Below are 24,164 nucleotides of genomic sequence, written 5' to 3' on the forward strand. Positions count from 1 at the left end.
ATTCTCAAAGGCCAAGATGGTGAACTAATGGTCAATGATACAGGAGATGGTGGAAGCAAAGTTTTCTCTATTAGTTGTGAAAAAGCTGAGAAATTTCCATCAAAATCTACAACATTGATAACCATTTACTATTTTTGCAAACTGAATTATCAGCTATTCATATCATGGGAAAAATTATCGCTAATCATTTAAATTCATCAATGGTAAAATTAGACTTTCAAGACTTTATTCAATTCGATAAAGATTCTTTATTTTGTGACATTTACAAATATTATATGAAGACTGCTTGTGTATATCTGGTGGCAAAAGAATACATGGAAAGTTTAGGTAGGCATGATATCGTATTCAGGCTAACACCTGAGCAGATGTATGGGGTGCTTCCTATGGTGTCAGACCTTAAGACTTTTTTGCATGACCAGCTATTTTGATGTAATGTAATCAAGAAACTGTGAGGAAGGAATATTTTCTTTATTGAACTCATTGCAATATGTTAAGATTGTAAACTAAATCTTGTGAAATATTTCAAGGTAATTACATGTTCAAATTTTTCTCTGTGAATGTACTTGTAAATAATATTTCAGCAAAATAAAATGAGCATTTGCAAACTTAAATGAACAAAACTTTTGTGGTGTTGATGTGTTTTCCACAGTGAAATTTTTACGCATTTATTCGGTTTAGAAGTTGATATAAAACCATAACTTTATAACTTGCTGCAATTCTGTTAAAAAAGTTAAAAATTTTTTTGGAAAATTAATGAACTTTTAAGATCTATAAAATTACATCTATATGAAGACCGCATGTGTAAATTTGGTGACAAAGAAATCTTTAAGCAAAATCATTAACACAGATTATAATACATCATAATACAAGAAAACGTAAATGTAAAAAAAGCAAAACTATCACTACTGTAAAATTAATGCTAGGAATGAAAAAAATAAAATTGCGAAAACTAATATCCTGTAATTAATTATTTTAGAAACATTGCTACCTATTGACATTGCTTGAGTTATCTGTAAACATTTCATCCATATAATCAAAAACCAGAACTGATTATCTCAATTAGAATGTGGGTGTAATTAGCATCACAGAAGGACCACACATAAACATCAAAATGGAGGATATGAGTCATGATTAGACACCATTGACTCTTACACTCACTCTAAAGTTTCGAAGGTTTGGAACTTTGTTACAGAAATTAACAAAATATACTACAGAGCTAATATTCATTTGAAATAATAATAATAATAACTATTTATTTGTGCTGCCAAAAGGAGATTCTAATAAGAAAATGCTAATGCATAGTCCAAATCCTTGTTTGTCTCATTTCCTTTAGTTAAACTTACTAAAATGCTAAAGAAAAGTATGACATTTTGAAATAAAATTTAAATTTCAGCTACAGAAGCAGCTTTGAAACACAAGGAATCGAAGGTAAAATTAACAGCCAGAAGGGACAACAAGTTAATCCCCACAGTTTTGCAAGCAAAAGTAGTTTCTGTATGTCAGTGAAGGAGACATAAAAAGTAGATTTTGAAAAGCACGTTTTGAATTTTTATGAGAAACGTATCTCTTATTAAGAAATGTGGGAAAGCAGACTCAAAGCTACAGAACAGTTTTCATGAATAGAATGAAGTCGAGCATTTTGAGCTTCAGTGGCCAGATGTTGATGCACCCTCAGAATTTGTTAATTCCATATCTTGACTTCCAAAAAATCAGGTGTTGAAATACTCAATCTCTTTGCTGAGGTTTCAGTTATAAAATACTAGTACAAGATTTGAAGGAAAAAAAAAGAGTAAAATAAGAAATCAGATTGAAAAAAAATATAGAAGCATATCAAAAGCCTGCATCATGTGATGCGAATTTTTAGGTTGCACTCTTCCAAATGATGAAAACAATAAGGTTGTGATTGTCAAAACTTTGAAAAGTTTATGAATTTCTTGCTTGTCTTGATCATAAATATTTATTTGAAGGTAAACATTTTATTATTCTTTACAATTTTTATGGTCAACATTGATGTTGCATATTGTTTTCAAGAGATATGGTAACCCTACTTGCAGACACCTGTTAAGTTTACAGTTTAATTTCTGTTTAGTTATTAATATAAAAAATGTATGCATTCAAATTATGAAATCTTAGTACAAATTGTCATACTACAGTGTGAAATTAATAGAATAAGATAACGGTGACTTTACTTTCCATGATGTCACTATGTGGAGAACATCCAAAAATGGGAAAACATTACCATGAGCCACAGTGCATATGATATTATGGAAACGGCCAGAAACTATAAGGAACAAGAATAAACTGAATTTTCAGGTTATTTACAGGAATTCGATCTTTCAGGCAGCAAATCGATCCAAAACCCTTTGATATTTTTCTTTCTTCAGGAAAATAGCAAAAGAGACATATCTTGTGAAATATTTCTATGTAATTACGTTTTAATTTTTCATTGTGAATATACTTGTAAATAATATTTCAGTCAAATAAATGTGTATTTTTAAACTTAAATGAACAAATACGGTATCGTTGATGTGTTCTCCATATTTAAAAATATTTATTCTGCTTATAGCTTGTAATAAAGTTAACATTTAATTAGAAAAGTAAGGAAGTTTTTAAGATCTTATACATGACATAGATTCAGTAAAAGTGAGATTTTAGTAATTAATTATTTTATAAAATATGAACATGAAAGAAAAAAAAGTGAATGGGGTGAGGATGTGATTGATGGGGTAAATCAGATACCATTGATATCCAGTTATTAATTATTTTAGAAAACTTGAACTTGGAAGAAAACAAAGATGTGTGTGTGTGTGTGTGTTTGATGGGAGTTGAAGGGGATACCTGTAATTCATGCTGTCACCTATAGACAAATATTTTCCCACACTTCCACAATTGAACCAAAGACCACAACACTTGACCAAATATCCTCTCAGAATTCCAATCTCTAATCATTACCCATAATGCCACATGCAAACAAAAAGTTCATCTCATGTCAATGACAAACACAGCCATATCCCAGAATTCCACGATCTGGCCATTACCCACAAGTCCACACTCAAGCCAAATGCACAATGTGATGTCACTCACTTATCTAATTCTTATCTTAGCTCAATCTTGTCAGAATTCCATACCCTAAACATTACCTAGCATTCCATTCCTAACATTCACCCAGAATTCCATAGTCGAACTTTTACCCACAATTCCCCACTCGAACCAAAGACACAACGTTAAGTCTTTGACGGATGTGTCACCCTGGGAAATTCCAAGGATTCCATACTCGATCTTATCTCTAACCATCATCCACAATTCCATATGTGAACAATTACCCAGAATTCCATAAGCTATCCAAAACACACAATGTGACGTCACAGACAAATCGCGAAATTTCAAGCATTCCATACTCATGACGTCACTGATCTCATCAAACAATGACGTCACAAATCCTTACCTTATCTTGATCTGGTTTAAAGTGACCCAACTACTTCTTGTGATCAATAAAAATGATTCTATCAAAATTTGTTTTTTCATGTGCAATAACCTTGATGTTTTTAGAACAATTTTGTAGGAAGGTTTTAGATTTGAAGTTGTTTGGCTAACTCTTTCTCGCTATTGATGAAGCAGCCATCTCTCTCTCTCTCTCTCTCTCTCTCTCTCTCTCTCTCTCTCTCTCTCTCTCTCTCTCTCTCTCTCTCGGTTCTGGGATATTGATTTTTGAGAGGGCCTAACTGTCCGTGGTTCCAAATCAAAGAATATTATCGACATACCTTTACATATCTTAAGTTTAGAGGATATAAGATGGAATGATTCGGAGGTCTTCTATTGTCGTTACAAAATACCGAAAGAAAAATCTGGAAATCTGTAGAGATGTAGTTAGATCGCCTACACTTGAACGTAAATTGCAGCATCAATCTGTCTGAATGTTTCCTAGCTACGACCAATTTACCAGCCAAATATCATTCGCTCTTCCCCCCCTTTTTTAATCCTGATTTTCAATGCCTGCAGTCCACATACGGTCGATCTCTCTTCGTAATTTGCATTCCGATACCCCGATCACCTTTATTACTCTTCTCCGTGCCTTTTCCGCAATTTCTTGATCTACTCTGAATCTGCGCACAATCGTTCAGCTGCTGTCGTATAAAGATCGTGTAAGGAGTCGAAATGACTTCTTAATCTTCACATGCCAATGTTTGTTTCATAATCGTCCTCTGAGTTGCAGTTACAATTTTTGAGATTTGACCTGTGAATTTAAGTTTCCTATCCACCGTAGTTTTAAGATCCCTAGCTTAATCAGTTTCTTGTAATACAATTTCGCCAATATAATATGCCACTAGAAATCTTATGACACCAAAATGCCTAACTTTACCCTTACTAACATCGAATGGACAGCCATTATCGCTTGTCCACCATTCCAGGTTATTCATGTCATTCCGTAAATGCTGTATATCAGCGACATCTCTGATTCTATCTTCGCATCTTCAGCAGCAAACAACGGAAATTTCCTGTCAGCTCCTTTCCCGTATTGTTAATGGATAGATTAAACAACAATGGTCCAAGGCCTCATCCCTGGTGCATACCATTGTTCGCCTTAAATCTGGCAGATTCACATCCACCACATTCAGCTTTCTGATGCCTGTCTGGCAGCTACTTACTTATCCAATCTATTAGTTTGTTATCGAATCCCATATCTTCTGATTAATGCAACAGTTTTTTCATGTGGTGCTTCACGTGTATCCTATCAAATATCTCAGCAAAGTCCACAGAATCACAGTTTATCAATTTCCTGTACCCAAATCAGCCGTAACATTATTATAAAATATAAAATATGGCAAATTTTAAAAACATGACCTCTAACCTTTCTAAACTCTTCACCACCACTCCAGATATGCTGATAGTTCGCCGGTTAGACACCACGGTTTTTTCATCACCCTTGTGCAGCGAAACTATTATACATTATTTTTATCCTTTGAAATCTTTTCTGAGTCGGATTTAATTTATACAAGCATATCAATAGCCAAGCCATTTCGACTGAGCTGATATACCATCTATCGCTGAATTGGTACCCATATTAGGCTACCGCTCTTGAACCTCATTCTTCATATCTCCATCTCTTCATCCAGAGCAGTGGCAGCATTGTGCATCATATTACACACACACGCACACACACACACACACACACACACACACACACACACACACACACACACACACACCTGGTTGATAGATCTTAGCGTAATGAGCACTTGTTATTTGAACAATCTCATCTGCATTCAATAAAGTTATTTTTCCGCATTCAATTTTACTTTTACTTGCCGCATAGAGATACATTTTTTTGGTGTGCCTGCCCAGCAAATTTCTTTTCATACTCCATTTTAAGCTTTCAATACAAAACAAGATTGCGCTTTATATATTTCATAACCACTCTCGCTCTTATTCCCATGATATTCCTTCCAAGCCATTTTTTAGGAGTCTTTCGCTTAATAAGTTCTTGAACTTGAAATGGGTTGCACACCCATTTCAAGTTCACCCTATTTTTTCTTTGAACTTTAGGAACATTCAGATATTTCCTCTTTTACGCACGTTTTCAAAAGCTTCCCTGCATTGCTGATATCCTTCCCATTCAGTAACCGATATTGGACCGAAGATAGCGTTCTTCTCAGTTTGCCATAATTCAGAATGTGACCTGTCCTGATTTGACCATCGGCATAGCCAACTACTTCCTGGCATATTACGGCACTATCGTTATCACCACTAGCAAAACATTCATATTTTTAACTGAGACCTCTTCTGACGCGATGGACAAATTTAACACTCGTTGATCTTGAGATCATTTTTTCGCATGCTTGAGAAAGTTGTCTCGTAACAGCTCAGTAAATTCTCCATCGTCTTTATTATGAAATTTCGCTTCTACCTAATCAATGTAGAAGCCAATTTAGCCCTAATGATTACCCATAGGGCTAAATTGGCGATTCATTTCATCGTCCCTAACAGGTCTCTATCAACACCACACCCCATAGAGTTTATCTTGTTAACCTTCCCCCTTAGTACTCTCCCCCTTATCTTTTCCGTCCTTCCTAAAAACACTATGCCTTTTACACCGATTCCATTTACTACATCTGACTCTCATAGTCTCTGTATTGAATATATTTTTGGAATGGAACACGCATTTCTCAGATGCCACGATAAGTTATTTACTGGAAAGCATGAGCTACTTTATTGCATCTCATTAGGCCTGTAAAGTATTGTATGTAGGTGGGTATTTCTCCGCAATTTCATGATGTACCTCAACACCATTTTAGCATACTCTAGGGTGCAATGTTTCTGTTTTCAATTGGTTTGGGTAACATATCTTGAACGTAAAAGCTCAGAGTTGCTTTACCGAATTAATCGTCCTATTCATATGTGACAATTGTCTGAAGGCTTGATATGCGGTTTGGGTTTTTCTCTAATTAGAAATAAGCGATATTTCAGCATAACTATGGAGGGGCAAAGGTGAACGTTCTGTTGATAGCATTTTATTTTATATACATCAGGGCTGATTCTGTTGTTCCATCATTAGTGTTGGTGGTGGTTTTAGTGCTGTATAGTGGAGGGCGGATGTTGGATTGTTATATACCGATTTTCAACGGATTGACTCAGAATTTCTGAATATTATTCTATCTTTTCTGCTTATGAGAGTACAATATTGAAATAATTGAAATAAAATATTGAAAATAATTTAACCTCTGAGATCGCTAGGTTAAAGCAAATTATTAGACAGACGACGAGGGAACTACAGAAAGTCGAGCGGCGTTTAGACGAACACAGGGAGAACAAAAAAAAAAAAAAATCAGCAGCAAAATGGAAAGCAAAGCACGAAATCAGATAAGTTAGTGCGTAATAACCAAAATCTAGTAAGTAAAGTAAATTGTAAAAAGAAGGCTGTTATTTGGTGTGGTGACTCTATCCTAAAACATACCACTGATGAGCGGGTTTTAGCGTCAAGTTTTTCCGGGAAAAAAAATAAGAATATAAAGGAAGTGATTCAAAAACAGAAAAGTAAACGAGATCGTAATTGTAGTAGGGCGCTAAAGATTTCACTAGAGATATTGAATGAGAGAGGACATGAAAGGGTTGCTGGAAGAGGCGAGAGTGAAGAGTGAGAAAGTGAAAATCGTTAGTATTTTACCTGGCTATGACAAAAATGAATTAAAAAGATAAAAAGAAGATCTATGATGGCAAATGATTCGACGCTTAGGCTGTATAGAAGGAACGGATGCGAGTTTTTGGATGTGTGCAGTGAGTTTGAGGGAAGTTTCGATTTGTATAAGAGGGATGGCCTACGTCTGAGTGCGTTTGGTACCAGGAGTCTGGAAAACTAATAACTGGTATGAGACCTAACACAGAGAGTCGGGAAAACTAAATTATAAAGGGAGGAATGGTGAGAATGTCAGTGTAAGAGCGACAATGTTAGGTAGGTGTGTTAATGATGGAAATAGCTATTATTATGGAAATGATTAGGAAGAGAGGATGATTCTGTGTTCGTCTAGTTCGGAACTATCAAGCATGTGTAACAATGTCTGCATAAGTAAGGAACTAGATAAGAGCAGAATCTGCAAGTTGTCGAACTATGTCATGCAGACTCCTATTCTGTAATAAATTTACTACTGATTTAGACAAGGGGAATGGATACACCATGATTCTTTTAGATTTTGCTGAGGCTTTTAACAGAATACAGCATGGAAGACTATTGCATAAATTGGAGAATATGAGATTGGATTATTAAATATTAGCATGGATAAGAGGATAGCTGACTGACAGATATCAAAAAGTGGTATATGGGGAGGGGGGGGAATCTTCAAGTTTCACACACACACACATGTGTGTGTTGTACCACAAGGATCAGTCCTTGGTGGATTGTTATTCAGTGCGTACATTAATGACATTTGGCATGTGACATACAGCTATATGCTGATGATGCAAAGATAGGTAGGGTAATCAGGAATACAGCTTGAATAGGCTGGAATTGTGGACATAGGAAAATGGGTGTAAGTTCAATGTCAGTAAATGTTCACTTAGGCATAACTACATATCCAATGTCTTATTATATTAGTGGGATTATGCTTGAAGAAACTGATGAGGCTAGGGATCTTGGAGTGTTAGTAGATAGGATGTTGAAGTTCAGGGGTCATGTGACAAAGACTGCAAATACAACTTAAATGATAATTGCAATACTGAAACGAATGTTCACGTGTTAAGATAAGGATGTCATTTTGTATTTTTACAAGGCCTTGATAAGACCTCACTTGGACTATTGTGTGAAGGTCTGGTCTCCTGGTTTCCGTTGTGATTCTGATATATTAGAGAGAGAGTACAAAGGAGAGTGTTAAAAATAATATCAGGATTGTGGAATACTGATTATGAAGACAGATTGAGAATTTGTAGACTGCAGATACTAGCAAACAGGAGAAAGAAGGACGATATGATTAAAACTTACAAACTTCTGAAAGAATCATACAGGATTTCAATTGATGGAATTTTTTTGTGTTTTTTAATGGGAGGAAAGGACGCTAGGGCATCCATGGAAGTTGAGAATGAATGCTGGAAAGGCGGGAGTGAGGGCAAGATTTTTCTCTCATAGAGTGATGCCTGATTCCCGGGAAGTCTATCTTAATTTTGCCGTGTTGGGAAGCTAATAATAATAATAATAATAATAATAATAATAATAATAATAATAATAATAATAATTTATGGCGATGTAATTAGTGAGCAGTTATTCTATACTGACTCTTTTCTTAGGCTGTGAATATGGATGTATTGATATTACGTTGGATCCCTTAGCTGTGCCAATGCACCCATTAGAAAATCTTGGTTCTGAGAGGTAGTAGGTTAATATCGTGCATATCCATGTTGAAGAGAACTGGCGAGAGATCCACTCCCTCTGGGACACCAAACGTTACTAATAACTCCCCACTGAGGATTGACCGAATCGTGAGATTTGTTTTCTGCTTTTCAGGTGTGTAATTCCTTGTTCACTGCAACGTGTCTTAGCTTTTCTAATAGTTTCAAGTGTGAGCGTTTCAAATGCATTAAACAAGTCAATAAAGACGACCACAACAAGTTTGGTTTTCTCTAAAGTTGCGTTAGTTATATCTGGGAATGCTTCCAAGTGAGTTGTTGTTGTTGTTGTTGTTGTTTTACTCTTCTTCTTCCAGTTCAACTATAATGTTCGAGCATAAAATAGAACCCACTCATGCCATTATTTTCAGTCAGTTTTTATTATTTCTTGGTTACCTAATTTTCGCTATTATTATTTTCGTACTACTTTTCAGATGTGTAACAATTCTATCTTAGTATACAGGCATAGAGTTAAAAAACTAACGGTGGGCTGCTTTGCATTCAACTGCTGCTGTAGCAGTATTTCCGGCTATTTCTTCTCTAGTGCATGATAATGACCTACCCATGAATATAAAGATATTTAAACACGAATTTCCTCTGAGAAACAGATTTATTATCGGAAGATGGAATTTTAGATCATTATATCAACGTGGTCAACTCAAGATTCCGCAATAAGAATGAGTACGCTATGAATGGGCGATCATTGGATTATGTGAGACAAGATGGCCAGAATCTGGAGAATTAAAACAAGAAGAAGAGTGCCCTTTCTTTAATCAGGTACTCCAGAAGAAGGGCAAGAAGTAGACTTTAAACCTGTGAATAGTAGACTTTCAGTAGTAAGACTAAAAGGTAAACCACTAAGAATATATGAACAAACAACCTCACACGACGATCAAGAAATGATCGTCATCTGATCGTTTCTTGATCGTCATCTGAGGTTGAAAGAAATATATTCTAACAGGTTAAGTGGATTACAATGCAAAAATCGGATTAGGTATATGGAGTTTTCTCCTCTTTGTTGGCCCTTTTGGATTACGAGAAACAAATGACACGGATATAAAACTTGTAGAATTTGCTTTGCAGAATGATCTCACCTTGACTAACGCACTTTTTCTACATAAAATGTCACGAATATGGACCCAGAACTTTCCCGGTTGCTGACATTGGAAGTGACCATAATTTAGGCACTCATTCATTCATCAGTGGTCCTAACAGGCACTAAAGCGCCCACGACCTTCCAACTATTCTTAGACTTCGCAACCGCAACTCAAGGATAAGATAGTTAGCCCTATGCCCATAATTTAGGCATAGCAACATTTAAGTTTTAGATCTTGATTTGGATCCATAAGAAAAATAACAAGGGGAAAGTTTAACCAACCCCAAATCACACTCAGAGAAGGCAAACCAACCCCATGAACACACACACACACACACACACACACACACACACACACACACACACACACACACACACACACACACACACACACACACACACACACACACACACACACACACACACACACACACGCCCGAATTTACAGTCATAAAAAGCATATACTTAATCCAATAAAGAGCCAAGAGGCTATTTTTCAGGCGACATAAATTAAGTTAAGGGGATAATAAATCCCGTATTATTTTACCCTCGCGTACGAAACTCGGAGATCGAAATCCATCGAAATCTAAGAGTTTCATGCCGAAGAACTATCGGCGAGTCCAAGCGTAAGTCATCACTTGGGTAGTATAACACTAGGGCAACTCGTGTCAAATGTGGAGCAAGCTCCGCTGAACCGTGGAGCAAGAACAGGCTGTAAAATAATAAAGGATTTATTATCCCCTTAACTTAATTTATGTCGCCGGTAAAATAGCCTCTTGGCTCTTTATCGTAGTAATAATAATAATATATGGGTACACCGTCTGGCAATTCGTTAGTTGGGGTATATGTAAGTTCGGTTCACTTAAACCTTGGTATTATCCAGGGGTCTACCTGCTCACTGATGAGACCTCAATAAAGGTCGAAACCGGTCTGGGTAGTGACCTCTCCTCATAATGTAAAACAGTAATACATCTCCTAGGAGCTGCGTTTTACATTATGAGAAAATATTAAGGACAGTGACGGCCACCTTTGAGACGAGTTGCCATAGTGTTGTACTGCCCAAGTGTCCGCTCGGTTAGCCTAATGGCTTTGCGCTTCGCAACCATATGCCTGGGGAAGGAGTGTCCTGGGTTCGATTCCCGTCGATGACGTGAGGAGCTCAAGGATTTTCTTCAGCCATAGCCAAGTTAGCCGGTCTTGGGCGTGGACAACAGGGTTTTTCGCCCCAGTTTATCTGGGGGTTTTCATCCCGCAAGCAGGCAAGCTGGTCCCGTGAACACACACGGATCTACAGCTATTAATACTTAACGCCCCCATGAGGGGGATCAACTCACCCCAATAGGGACGCGGAGAAAAGGGAGAGAACTCCATATGAATAAATAAACTACCCAAGTGATGACTTACGCTTGGACTCGCCGATAGTTCTTCGACATGAAACTCTTAGATTTCGATGGATTTCGATCTCCGAGTTTCGTACCCGGCGTAAAATAATACGGGATTTATTATCTCCTTAACTTAATCCCTCATTAAGTTGGCTCAACCCGTCCTAACTGACGCGGGAGAAAGTGGAGAAGGAAACCCATACGAACAAATAAATAAATCGCCCACATTAATTATAAAATGAATGCATTTAAATTTTACAATTACAATGCTTCTGTAATTAAATCGAAATAGTTTCAGTATTGTTTGTCCTTTTTATCATTTCGGAAGCATAAGGTCACCGTTATTTATAGAAACCGAAAATGGATATGACTTACCAAGAATCTCCTATACGCTATCTGTACTTCCGGTGTCGAGAGCAGTTTCCTGATGTGCATTGTCAAATCTACCCAAACAGTGTCATACTTCGTTCCCATCCAGGGCATTGGAGATGTCGGTTTTAAAAAATTATTGCAATTATTTCTGGCAAAATCATGTCCCAAGCTCTCAAAATCCAGTTGCACAACATTTCCTGTGAAGGTCTGTTAATCTTCCCTGCCAGTGGCGGCTCCCATCCACTCCGTGTAGAATTTGCGTTCTTAGTCCTTGAATGGTTTGTTGACCGATACATCCAAGGGCAGCAGACAAGGCGTAAGAAGACCAGGAATAATGGCCACATCGGTCTTCACATCCGAAAGTGTTTACTATTTCTGCCCTAACAACATTTACTGTCTGTTTCTTAAAGTTTTAAAGTTTTTCATTTGCGAAACGTTTTAATTTGCTTTTTTCGTAATGTGAAATCAGAGATGCAAGACGAAAGTAATTAGGTAGTTCGGTAGTTTCGAATCCGTTTTCGAGTAATTTAAGGAATTTCACTATATTTCTTGTTTTGTTCAGTTCCTCGTCTAGCTTTGCTACGTTAAAATGGGTTTCTTTATTAACTTTATTATTTTCTTTATTATTATCCCCTGCTGTTCTTGGTTGCATTCCTCCCCCCCCCCTTTTTGCAGTAGGAGCACTTCCATTCCTTAGGTTCTGCGTATGACTTTCCTTACCACGTTCATTCCGAAAGACAATAACAGGCATCTAAGCAGATTTCTGAAGCATTTTCTACACGCAGCCTGATTTCATTCAGACGATCTTTCCTTCAGGCATTTCTTACACCACGCGACTCACTTTCTGATCGCAAATGTGACTGCTAAAAACACCAAAGCGGCGAAGTCCTTCGCTTTCGTGTCGCTGCTGACTTCTGTTCTCCTCGTCCAGCAAACACGTGATCTGGATACCCCTCGACCGATTTCGATGAATTATTACATCAACGTCTTCAGCTTGCAACGACAACTTAGTAAACACTCCAGTTAAGTGGAAAGGAAAAAGCCACAGCGGTTATCCTGACTGGGCTCCAAGTCTGTCGCTTACGATTCACCGCGTGCTTCAATCATATGAAAATAGTTATACAAACCGGATTGGATACTTATTCCATATATTATGAGATTCCACTTCAGCTTTCCTAACTTATAAGAAAAATTCATCACTCACACGCAGTTCGGTATCTACGATAACTCTTGAGAAAAACGTGGAATAAAAGAATAAACTGGTATTAGGGGGATAATGATTGGGCAGTTATATTTTTTGAATATTGACAATCATTCAACTCCAAGAAGAAGAAGAAAGAAAGCTATTAAGTTAATGTATGCCGAAAAAAAATTTTTAGGCATCCGAGAACAATTAAACCAAGTTTCGCATTCGTAAACAAGGCAAATGGCACCCGCGTGAACTCCGTCCTTTTAGGATTCAGTTCTCGGGTAAACGAGTAAGCCGTGTTCACAGTCTGCAGCATTCCCCCGTGTGTTTTCTCCGAAGTCTGCTTGCTGCCCTTCGAAGGCAGTTGTAAGAAATACAAACTAGGTATGCCTGTTTCTTTCCTCCCAGATGCACAGGGGGATGCATTGCCCCCTGGCGCCTTTTAGCCCGAAGCGTCTTTCTATCCTCATCCTCATTTTCTTCGCTTTATTAGGAAAATGAGCCGACAGTGTGATGCAATCACAGCCTGTTAGTTAAGTTTGAAGTAGGTTAGTTAAAATAAGTTCAGTGATTGCATTTATGCTTGGCTTTCCTTCTACAAATAGAGCATAATGGCCGATAAGCCACTTAGTGTATATTTTCTTGCTAATCTTTAATCTATGTGTGTGTGTGTGTGTTTGCGCAAGCGCTAGTAATGGGCATAATGTTATTAATTTTTTGCATTTCCTATCTCTTGTGGTTTAACTCCGACCTCAACTGCACATCAATTCAGGACCACTTGTGCTTTCTTGAAGGCCGGTCTTGAGACTCGACTCCATCCCATTTGAATAAAGTCATCGACAGTGTAATGAATCCTTTTTGATGATCGGATCACTGTGGGTCCTTCATTATTTGACTGATCAACCATTTCTCCTTTTTTCCTAAACAAAGATAAGAGATACAACTGATTGTGCGATTCTGTTTTTTTTTTTTAATCTATCTACACGATATGAAAATTAGCTCAGACTCTTTTCTAGAACGTCTCCACTTGCTCCCTCCCTCCCTCCTTTACTTAAATGCATTTCTAGTTGTTCCCTCACTTTTTTCCGAAATTCAACTCAGTTTTGTTATCGGACTGCAAATAGGAAACGGAATGCCACCTCCTGTTGAAGAGAGTAGCTGCATTTCTCTTTCTCTCTCTCTCTCTTTGATTGCGATCTACCTCAATCCCCATGTCGTATTTCTCTTCTTCATGAAGCGACGTCTTTTAATGTAGCAGGGTGTTGCCCCCCCCCCCCCCGCGCTAACGCACAAAGACATTTCTCTCGGTGAACAGCTCTGTTAAATCCTCGAATCGCCTTTCAAGTATCAGCAGCACTCCGGCTTTTATCGTCAACGTAAACACCGACTGACAACCAGCACGTGTGCCTCAGGGTAGGGTAGATGCGCGTACCTAGCAATGCATCAACCTATTTGTGATCCCAGAGTTCATCCGTCTCGTAGCCCAGTAACTTTGTCCTGACGCCAATTAGTCGAAAATGGGCTGCACGTCCCCCGTTGCTTGAGGGTGCTTTCGGGAATAATCAAGTGTAATGAATCGTATTTCGTTCTTTTCTACACGGACTGAAAACGCTCCAAGGAACAATTTCCGCGGAAACTGCTTGTTAATTTCTTCATTAAGAAGTTTATTCCTCACATAATTAAACTAAGCCAGAAGACTCCCCCTGTACAGAACATCCGTTTACTACCTTGGGTAACATCTGAGCAGTTCTGTTTTTTATTGTGCATTGCTCTGAGCATGCTCTGTGAGCTGCAGTTCATAAGTAACTGAGAGATCATGCTGGCGATGTTCTAAAGTTTAATCGGAAGTAAAGTCGATTAATTTTGAATTCGATAGATATTGTGGGTTTAAATCAAAGAAAAACAGAAAACAATCGAGGTGGATTTTCCGTTTATTATTTTGAGTTTCAGTACTGCTTTATCTCCTGTAACTATTCTTCCTCAGGTGTTACTTTACACAACAAAGTTCTTTTGATCAAAGAATAAATTTCCGCGTTTAAATTATTTTGCCCCCCCCCATTGTGATAGCAAAATGTATAATAAGTACTTGAATTTTGTGGTTTCTATTCGTTTCATTTTTTTTTTTTTTTATCAGTGAAAAATGCTTCCAAATTGATGTTTTGAAATATGAGAAATAACTCTGGAGTTCTGGGGAAAAGGTTCTTTTTTAAAAACTTTCTACTCCTAGATTCCGTCTATTTGGGTCTTGGATAGGTCTTTTTGAAGTGTTATTAGTCTAAACTTTTCTTCTGCGCACATCAATCATTCGTAATTATTCCCAGGAGGGAGGAGACAAAAATGTTAATATCTGAAAGCACCCACTTAGGATTTCAGCGGGGAAATTATTTCTGGACACAAAGTAAAAAGGTGAAAGTTCATACAAGCAGAAATACTCGTTTTGGACTCATAATCTGGCTGAATTTTCAAAGTTAACCATGGGGGGGAACCACCTTTTCTCCAAGAAAAAACGAAACAAGTAAAAATAAGGCTACATTTGATTTCAGTTCATGCAATTAATTTGTGGGCCATTGAAGGAGATCAACGTGCTGAAAATGAGAGAGGGCAACTGATGTACAATAGGAAATGGAAACGACATCCGGGAGAGTATCGTCAGCGAGCATTTCCGTAGCACTGCTCCTGGAAAGTGTAGGTTTCCCTCCCCCCCCATCTCGCAGAACTGACTTGATAACACAGTCTTCAACAGTTTTCCATCATAATACTCCCTTTTTGTTACTTATTGCCAAACAGTTAATATTAAGATTTAGGGAATGTTAAATCTCTCGGATGTGTCAAAAAGAAAGAACTTGGAAGTTTTCCGATCCCCCATTTCTATAGTGGGATGACAGAAACATCTTGTCGACTGAGCTCTTCCTGTTTCGTATTGGTAATCATTGATTACATCGCAGACTTGAAGCCGTTGACAACCGAGCGGATAAAGCCGGGAAAGATGCCGCGGGGTTTAGAAGTCCACCGTTTACAAAATAATATCATATTAGCAATGTCGTACATTCTTTGTTCATGCATATAAATAAGAGAAAAGGAAAAAAAAACATTCTTTTGGTTAGTAAACTGTAAACAGAAACACCTCTATAAACCACTCTTTATAATCATGTTGGAAGAATTGTCTAAAGATATTAAGTTTTTTTCTTCTTTTACTTTTATTATTATTAGTAGTAATAGTAGTTGTAGTAGTAGTAGGGTAAGATTTTTTCACCAGGGTGCTTCAGTCCAGAATAGTTGACTGTGTTATCAACTGTCTGAGCTCCATAAATTATCCCAGCTCATATTTCTTTCTCAATCCCATTTATAACCACAAATCATCTCTATTCTAGATCGTCTGGAAATGAGGCACCCGAAGGAAAATCATCTTCTGATCACAGTTCCACATCATCTCACTCAATGCTGGAAGAAAAAGGGTAAAAATTGAACAGTAGTGTAGACGAAGTCGACATCACTGCGACCAAACCGACAAGCTGCATCGTGCAAATTAATGAATAGTTCAATTTTCTCTCCGTCTCTTCAAATCGTTTTTGTGATTTGTTTAATTAAAATCTCTTATTCTCCTGTCTTCGATCTCGATAATTTTTAAAATTTTAAAAACCCGATGCTTGCATTTTTTTTCAGCACGCATTTTATCTTGAGAGTTCTTTTCATTTTTAAAAAATAATTAAAAATTCTCCTAACATCCACTTCACAAATACGTTTTAGGATTGAACATTTCATGGTTGTTACCAGTTTGAATTTTGAAATGTTCCGGGTGTCGAAGTTCGTTTCCATTTTTAAATTGTTCTTCCTTAGTCCATTTTGAAGTGACGCAACCTCATTTAAAATGATTTACAATAATTAGTATGTTCTATGTTGGTCGCCAACTAGAGAAACTTTTTTTTTGTTACCCTGATTAGATGATCGTAGGATCAAGCAATTAGGGTGTTTTCCTCCCTGAAAACTTCAGGTTTTTAACCCCCCCAAAAAATACGAGCGATGCATACTAAGAGTAAGATTCTCACACAGTTGCTTTTTACAACCTCCAAGCGTTTTGTTTTTACTGATGTTTTGTGATATAAAAATGCTGACAAAAGAATGAAAGAAAGAAGGGAAATAAAAATAATTCTGCCGAAACTATTCCAGATGTTTCTGGAATAGTTTAGTTTAAAGCAACGTCTTTCCGTAACAGCAGGGAAGGACATCCCCCGATCTCCCTTTTAATACGAATTTACCATCCTGCTACAACATGCAACGGTTTTCGTTAATAAAGTCGTATTACCTTCCAAGACAATCCGAATTGGAAAGAAAATCGCCAAAAGTATTTTAGGAGGAAATTCGTTTGCTACGAACATTTTGTAGTCAACATTTTGTCGAAACGGCAATTGATGTATTTTTTATTTAAAACCAAAAATTCGACTATTATTAATAGCTATTTAGTGCTGCCAAACTTATTTTGAATAAGAAATATTGGAAGGAGGATTATTTTGAATAAGAAATTGGAATATTTGAATTGTTTAATCACAAGAAGACTGTTTAATGCAAATGTAAATAATAATCCGAGGTCTTTTATTTTTCAGGATCCAAACGTCCTTTCTACAACTAAGCACGGTAAGTGACTTGCTCTATTGCAGTTTATGTGAAGTTTAGTAGTAATTCTGACCTCCTTAGGAGGATGTAAATGTACATCACCGTTGCCGGTATGTGATAAAAAGAGTTAAATCTTGGCATAAAATTATTCCAGTGAAAGTATTTGTGGTGAAAATAGATAGGATAGCTGATAATACAATGGGATGGCACTTTCAGCAAAAACATCCCTCATTAGTCACAATCAATTGGCCCCGTTTGCCCACAAAATAAACGCTCCGTTGTTAGCCACTGGGAATCGTTAAACTAAGAACCCCTGATACCCTCTACTTATTCCAGACAAGGATTTCAAGCTAAATATTCTTGTGTAGGACAATAACACGTGCATTTTGGATTTGATTATCCACAATGCCCTACCAAAATTCGTGGAACATACCCCTCCCTCCCACTTTTGGAAAACGGATGCGAATGAAGCAATCTGCTGAGTTCTTACGAAGCAGATTACTTGTCGATCGTGTATGCCGAATACGCTGGAAGAATTAAGGACAATCGCCTCAGAGAGAAAGAGGAACGAGAATGTAATTTCCTGAAAAAAATTAATCGCTGAAAATGATTATGCACGTGAATGTGATTGATTACGCAGAAAATGATTCCAACGCCGAAGAAATATAAGTCCGCAGATTAACTCTAAACAGAACTAAAATACTGACGAAAGAGATACGACGCTCCTTGAGAAGTGCGGTTGCTTCATCTCGCTCATTCTCTGAGAAATTACGTTCGGCGATTTCAGAGCAGATGGATAGCTGCGCGACATTTCCACGAGATTCATCCCTTAAGCCGTTCAAAATATACATCGAGGGGTCCAAAGTGCACAGAATTTATGTTGTGCATCAACAAAGATCATCTGGTAAGAAAATGAAGCAGAATTTAAGTTTGAGTGGTTGCTTCTGGCAGTGTGGTCCGCAGTGATGGCCTTGTGGTGTGCGAATGCGCGTGTTTGTCTTGCAATGCGGCCGTGTCATCGTTTCGCGCTTAAGTATACCTCCAAACATGACAAGGCTCGCACAGCAATGACTATAAAGCGGCGAAATGAAGAAACTGACGGTAGAACATTGCAATGCCCATCACACGATGAACCCTCCAATGGAACCAGATAGATTATCAAATCCAGTTAGTTGTCTTCATTAAATGAGACTTCTCTAAAGGAGAACTGAGAACATGTTTCTACTTGTTACATAAATCTTCCACATCTAATTAGAAGTTTATTAAATGTGAAAAATATACGATATTCAGTTTTTTCAGCATTCTCTTTACATCTGCATGCGATGTCCAATAATCAGTTCACATCGCTGGCGTTAAGAGAGAGAGCGTGGAAGAATTAAATGTCGATTTCGATGTTCAAGTGCCGATGAACACTAAATGATGCATTTGCCGCAATAGCGTGACGCGCACCCTTCATTCCAGGTCGTCCTGAAAATGTCCTGTTGGAACCAGATGGGATGTCTGCAATTCAATCAAGTTTTTTTCACGTCAGTTTCCTCAATGCGTGCTGCAATAGCACCTGCTGTAATGGATCTTTTCCGTAAGATTACCACATCATTGGAAGCGTCGTATTATTCAGAGGTGCTGCATGTTCGTTCACCCTTTCAAGTAAACTCCAATCAGAAGTCTGAGTGAATGTAAAGGAACGCAGCCCAGGCACGCCCTCGCACCTTTGCCCCCACACTTCCCATCTGGGATTTCTTTCTAACATCAGACGTCGTCGAGTATTCTCCCACTCGATTGGGAAACTTTATTTATTGATCTGTTTCATGAACTTCCAACGATTTAATGACCAACTCTGAGTTCTTTACTCAAGTTCGGTGGGCATTGATCTCAAGGACTGAGTATTGTAAATAAATTCATGGTCCACGTTTTAGAACAGACTGTCTTTTGCGCTAATAAAAAGTGTGACAAATTTTCAAGGCGCGAAAGTAATTGAGAATATAAGAATGAAGTCTCTCGTTATTTTTAAATAACAGGATATTTTTTTCAGGGTCTCTCTCCATTCGGTTGTGCTTTCCTTATTCTCTTGAGGATTATAAAGCGCACGCTTTCCGGAAAAGGAAAGCGTGTGCTTTATAAGTTCTTCATCAGCGTTGCTGATGAAGAACTCTTTTCGATACAATCAGGGCATTCCGATGCTGCGTTTCACAAGCGACACTCAAAAATTCGGCCATCAAGACGAAGAACAAGCGAAGGAAACAGAAATACCAGAAAACACTTCCTAAATTTTTCGCTGCATGATTATTGCCAGGTTCTTGGGATCAGAAGATCTTGAAAGACTTTTCAAATGAACTTCCTGCAATTAAAGAAACTTTGTGGCAAGATGGATCTTTTCGATTTACTCAAGTTTCAGTGCATTAGCTTCAATACGAGTCTTGTTCTATTAATGCACTCGTACTTTAAATATTATCTTCAAGTGGTCACTGCGAATCCTTAACGATGGTCTTCCCTACCGAAACGTTTTTACGTTTTTCTTATCACAAAACAGACGAATCGAGCAAGAGAATGCTCGACAAGCGGCACTTGTTATTAAAGATGGCTTGATTTCAAAATCTCCAAACCGATTCGTTTCTTCCTGGAACAGAACATCCCCGTTAAAGTTATACACGAACAACATTGATTGACTTGGCTTCCAACTTTTCAGAATGGGATGCATGCTCTTGAGAGAAAATGATCTTCATCGGTCCTTACCATTCTGCTTACAAGGGTCAAAGGCTACACGTGTTCCCTTTTTCGGCAAGAAAAGTTTCTTTAATTGTTGGGCTAATAAAACGATGGAGGGTTGGTACCATTCGAATGCGAAAATCCCCCTACAACACAGAGAAGCAGCTTCCAATGATTTCAGACTGATTACACCCCCCCCCCATTCTCAGGCCCTGTCATTTGTACGTAAAATCGGAAGGATTTCGTGTATGACAGAAGAAACGTGACAAGAAAAGACAGCAGAAAACATGCTTTGAGTGAATAAAAGTTTTACATCAATTTTAAATTTAATTTCAACTTAAATGATCGCATTTACCCACCCTTGTTATGCCATAAAAATACACCACGAGGGGATCCTTCCCGTGGTGTTTCCCAACAGTTATTAAACTTGAATTTCGAAATAGTACCCCACTTTGAAATAAAATAAAGAGTAAAAATGAAGAAGTCTAACGCTGCAAAAAGGTCTTCGCTTTTATAAGAGAAATAATCAGACCGCAAATATGAAGACTGCCTGATGAAAACAAAAACATACCAGAAGTGATTAACTGGCATTGACCGATGTGAATGTTCAATGCTAGAGTACGTGTGTGTGTGTGTGTGTGTGTGTGTGTGTGTGTGTGTGTGTGTGTGTGTGTGTGTGTGTGTGTGTGTGTGTGTGTGTGTGTGTGTGTGTGTGTGTGTGTGTGTGTGTGTTTAACACACACAACAGCATGTGTGTGAATGTTAAACGATTAAACAAATTTCCAGTGTAAGGGCGTCGTTTGCGTGCATGCCCACTTGTATCTGTGACGGAACGGCTTGGCTTTGTATAAACAGCTCCCTCCCATCGTCCTTTTCGTGTTGGTCCGAATCAGCGCCAAGCAGTTTGGTTTATTAGAAACCTGATACTACTGGGCAGTTGGCACTATCTACAATGACTTTATGTTGAATGCTGTTTTTTCTTGTTTTGCGGGAGGAAACAACAACCTGATGTCTCCCGTATGACATTAGTTATTTAAAAGCCCGATAATGGTTCTTTGCTTCGTAGACGGTATTCGAACCCACGACCTTCCAGCTTAAAGGAATCGTCGAGACTGACTGAGCAATCGAGAGTCGATCTTTATACATTTTTAAACTGATTTCTCCACAAACTTTAGAAGCCTGATGTAGAAGTGCATCGGGTTTGTGGGCCCTAGGTTGGACATCCCTCACATAGAGAACAAATAATCCCCACACGGAACTCACGTGGCTGCATATTTGTAACTCCTCCTGTTTGGGCTTGATATATATAACGATCTATATCATAAGCCTGCAGTGGTGATGGCCTCACCACTGCAGGCCTTCGCTACAGGTGGGGACGGGGCACAGAGACGCTCTTCACTGCTTTACTCACACTAGAATAGCGCATTTACAACAGATCCAAATGGAAAGAAAATTTTGTTATATTTTAGGAAAAACTGGGTTTCCTGGATTTTGGTAACAGCACAGTTCAGTGGAAATGGAGCTCTGCCTGCATCACCAATCTGTAAGGATAGAATTTCTTTTTTTATCTCCTGATTAAATTGTTTCATTAGAAAGAATACTGACGAGCAAAACATACCTTAAGGTTCTTAGATCTTTAAGATGATTGCCATATTTGTAAAACTTTCAAATTAATTTCATCAAGTTTTTCTTCCTGTTTTTTTTTTCTTCTTCTTCTTATCATTAATAATACTGAACTTCATTCTTTCTTTTAAATACCTCCACTTCGGTAAAACAGGCCTTTCTAACCATGCACTCCAAACATACCATAGAATTGACTGGAAAAATACCAAGTCCCTACACCGCACCAAAACCTGGTTTGAGAGAAAATTTAAAGAGTCTTGTGAAATGCTCAAACACAACCCAAATCTCAACAAAAATGATGGCCTCACCATTTCAAGAATGTGGCGGACCCATCTACAACCTGTATAACATCCTAAACTAGCATTAGAAAAATTCCCACTACAAGAAGACAACCTGGTGAAGTGTTTAGAACATTCAATAGCAACTGAAAGAAATCATTTTGTAACTATCCAGAATATTAATACATGAGGACTCTAACAGTTTATTGTAGTTGCATTTATCTATTTATAATACATATATAATTTTTTTTTTTTTAAATATATATATATATATATATTTTTTTTTATATATAATTTTATTTCTTTCTTTCTTTATTTTTGTTTTTTCTTTCTATCACTAGAGGTCAGGCTAGAAAAAAGATTTATTAACTGCGTAGATTTAGTTTACTGATATAGAAAGCATAAGCATGTAGCTTGGTTCTGTATACAGGTGTATTCTTCCGATGATGACCTCGATATAGAGGTCGAAACGTCAAGTTTTATTTTATTTGTAATTAATAAAATAATCTGTTCAACACGTGTGTTTTTGAGTCCCTAAATCTACAAATATGAATACTGAACTTCATAATGGAGTCGAAAATAGTACGAGATTGGAAATAGTGCTGAAGGTGAAGAACCACTCAATGTACATATGGATGAAAAATAACACAAATAAAATGAAAAGAAAATACTAAAAGTCTTTATTTGAAAACAGGCTATGAATTAAAAAAGTTAAGACCTGAAAACCTATAATATCCATGACGGTCCAACGTCATACTATCAGAGGATAGTACAAAGGAAAGTGTGCTGGTGCAGCACACCATCGTTCATACTATCGGCTAGGCATGTCTAATTTTTTTTCCTCACCCACAGAAGGGTCGTGAACCTATAATACAACACCAAGTAGATGAGAGAAGTGTTTCTTTTTTCTATTTTTATAGAGTTCTGTATTTTTATTTATTTTCCACATTCCCTACTCTATAGACTGAACACGGAACTTTTTAAAACGATTGAAGCCTGCAGTAAGTCGACGTTTCAGATTTCCCACGTGGCACTCGCAAACATCTCTGGACAGAGCGGAATTCGGACTGTCTGTTCGTTTGAGAGCGGATACGCGAACCTCTCGGTCAGGGCTACAGTTTTTTTTTAAATTCTTAACCATTTTCTAACTCACAGTCTCCTTTTAATTAACAATGTCTATTTTAAATGTTACTTTCCTTTTATTCCTGCTATTTTACATTCAAATGAACATTTATTGCCAATTCACCTTCGTGACATTATTTCCAATCTCACATTATTTTCAGCCCAATTATCAAGTTCAGTACTAAACAGTAAAAAAAAAAAAATAATAAGATGAAATATCCTTGACGTAGCTAATTTGAGAGTTTCACAAATATGGCAATTATCTTTTCCTGGAAGCATTTTAGTTATGTGTCCTTGTCAGTATTCTTTCTAATCGGTAAACGAAATTTTTTAGGTTAATGAGAGTAATGAACTTGCAATTACATATGAAAGACTTAATTGCATCTGATCGAAATTAGATTTCAAAAATCCAAATACTAAATATTTATTTCCTTATGGATTCGTGAAATGTATTATACGTAAATACATTGCTCTGAAATGCTGATTTTAATTTGCTTGTAGTTATATTTTAAATAGCGTAATGTGCTCAAAGTTTAATTTGTAAAATACAATTGTGAAACGCAAATTGAAATAATTTAACACGAAGAAATGTGTTAGTGGATTTTGTGTATTTGGATGGACCGTGGGGCGTCCTTCGCCACACTCCATGCAAGCGTTGTAATAAAATACAAACTCACTATAATTACCGTGCAGGGAATTTACATCGGCTAAATTTACATTAAAAATATAGAATGGCAAAGTCAAAATAATTTAAATACCTCTTCACCCCATGGAATATTTCTTAACTTCCTCAATCTGGCCTGTTCATACAAATCCCTGTCCTAAAATAATGATGATGATGCTGATGTAATGCAATGAATCGATGTTATTAATGTTACAATAGTTCATGCATTCATAGGCATGTCATGAAAATT

The 24,164-nt window shown here is 37.3% G+C and overlaps 1 protein-coding gene across 2 annotated transcripts in view; it reads left to right on the forward strand.

The window, feature by feature from the left end:
- Positions 1–24,164, forward strand: part of LOC150107851 (uncharacterized) — a 92,224-nt gene that overhangs the window by 36,303 nt on the left and 31,757 nt on the right. For both annotated transcript variants that reach the window (XM_090391594.1, XM_090391595.1), the window contains exon 3: positions 17,512–17,542. In XM_090391594.1, the coding sequence (XP_090247720.1) occupies positions 17,512–17,542 (31 nt within the window). The remainder of the gene's footprint in view (positions 1–17,511; positions 17,543–24,164) is intronic.

Source organism: Typopeltis vanoorti, chromosome 4, assembly GCF_054136105.1.
Source record: "Typopeltis vanoorti isolate ZY-2024b chromosome 4, IOZ_Tvanoo_1.0, whole genome shotgun sequence".
Lineage (NCBI taxonomy): Eukaryota > Metazoa > Arthropoda > Arachnida > Uropygi > Thelyphonidae > Typopeltis > Typopeltis vanoorti.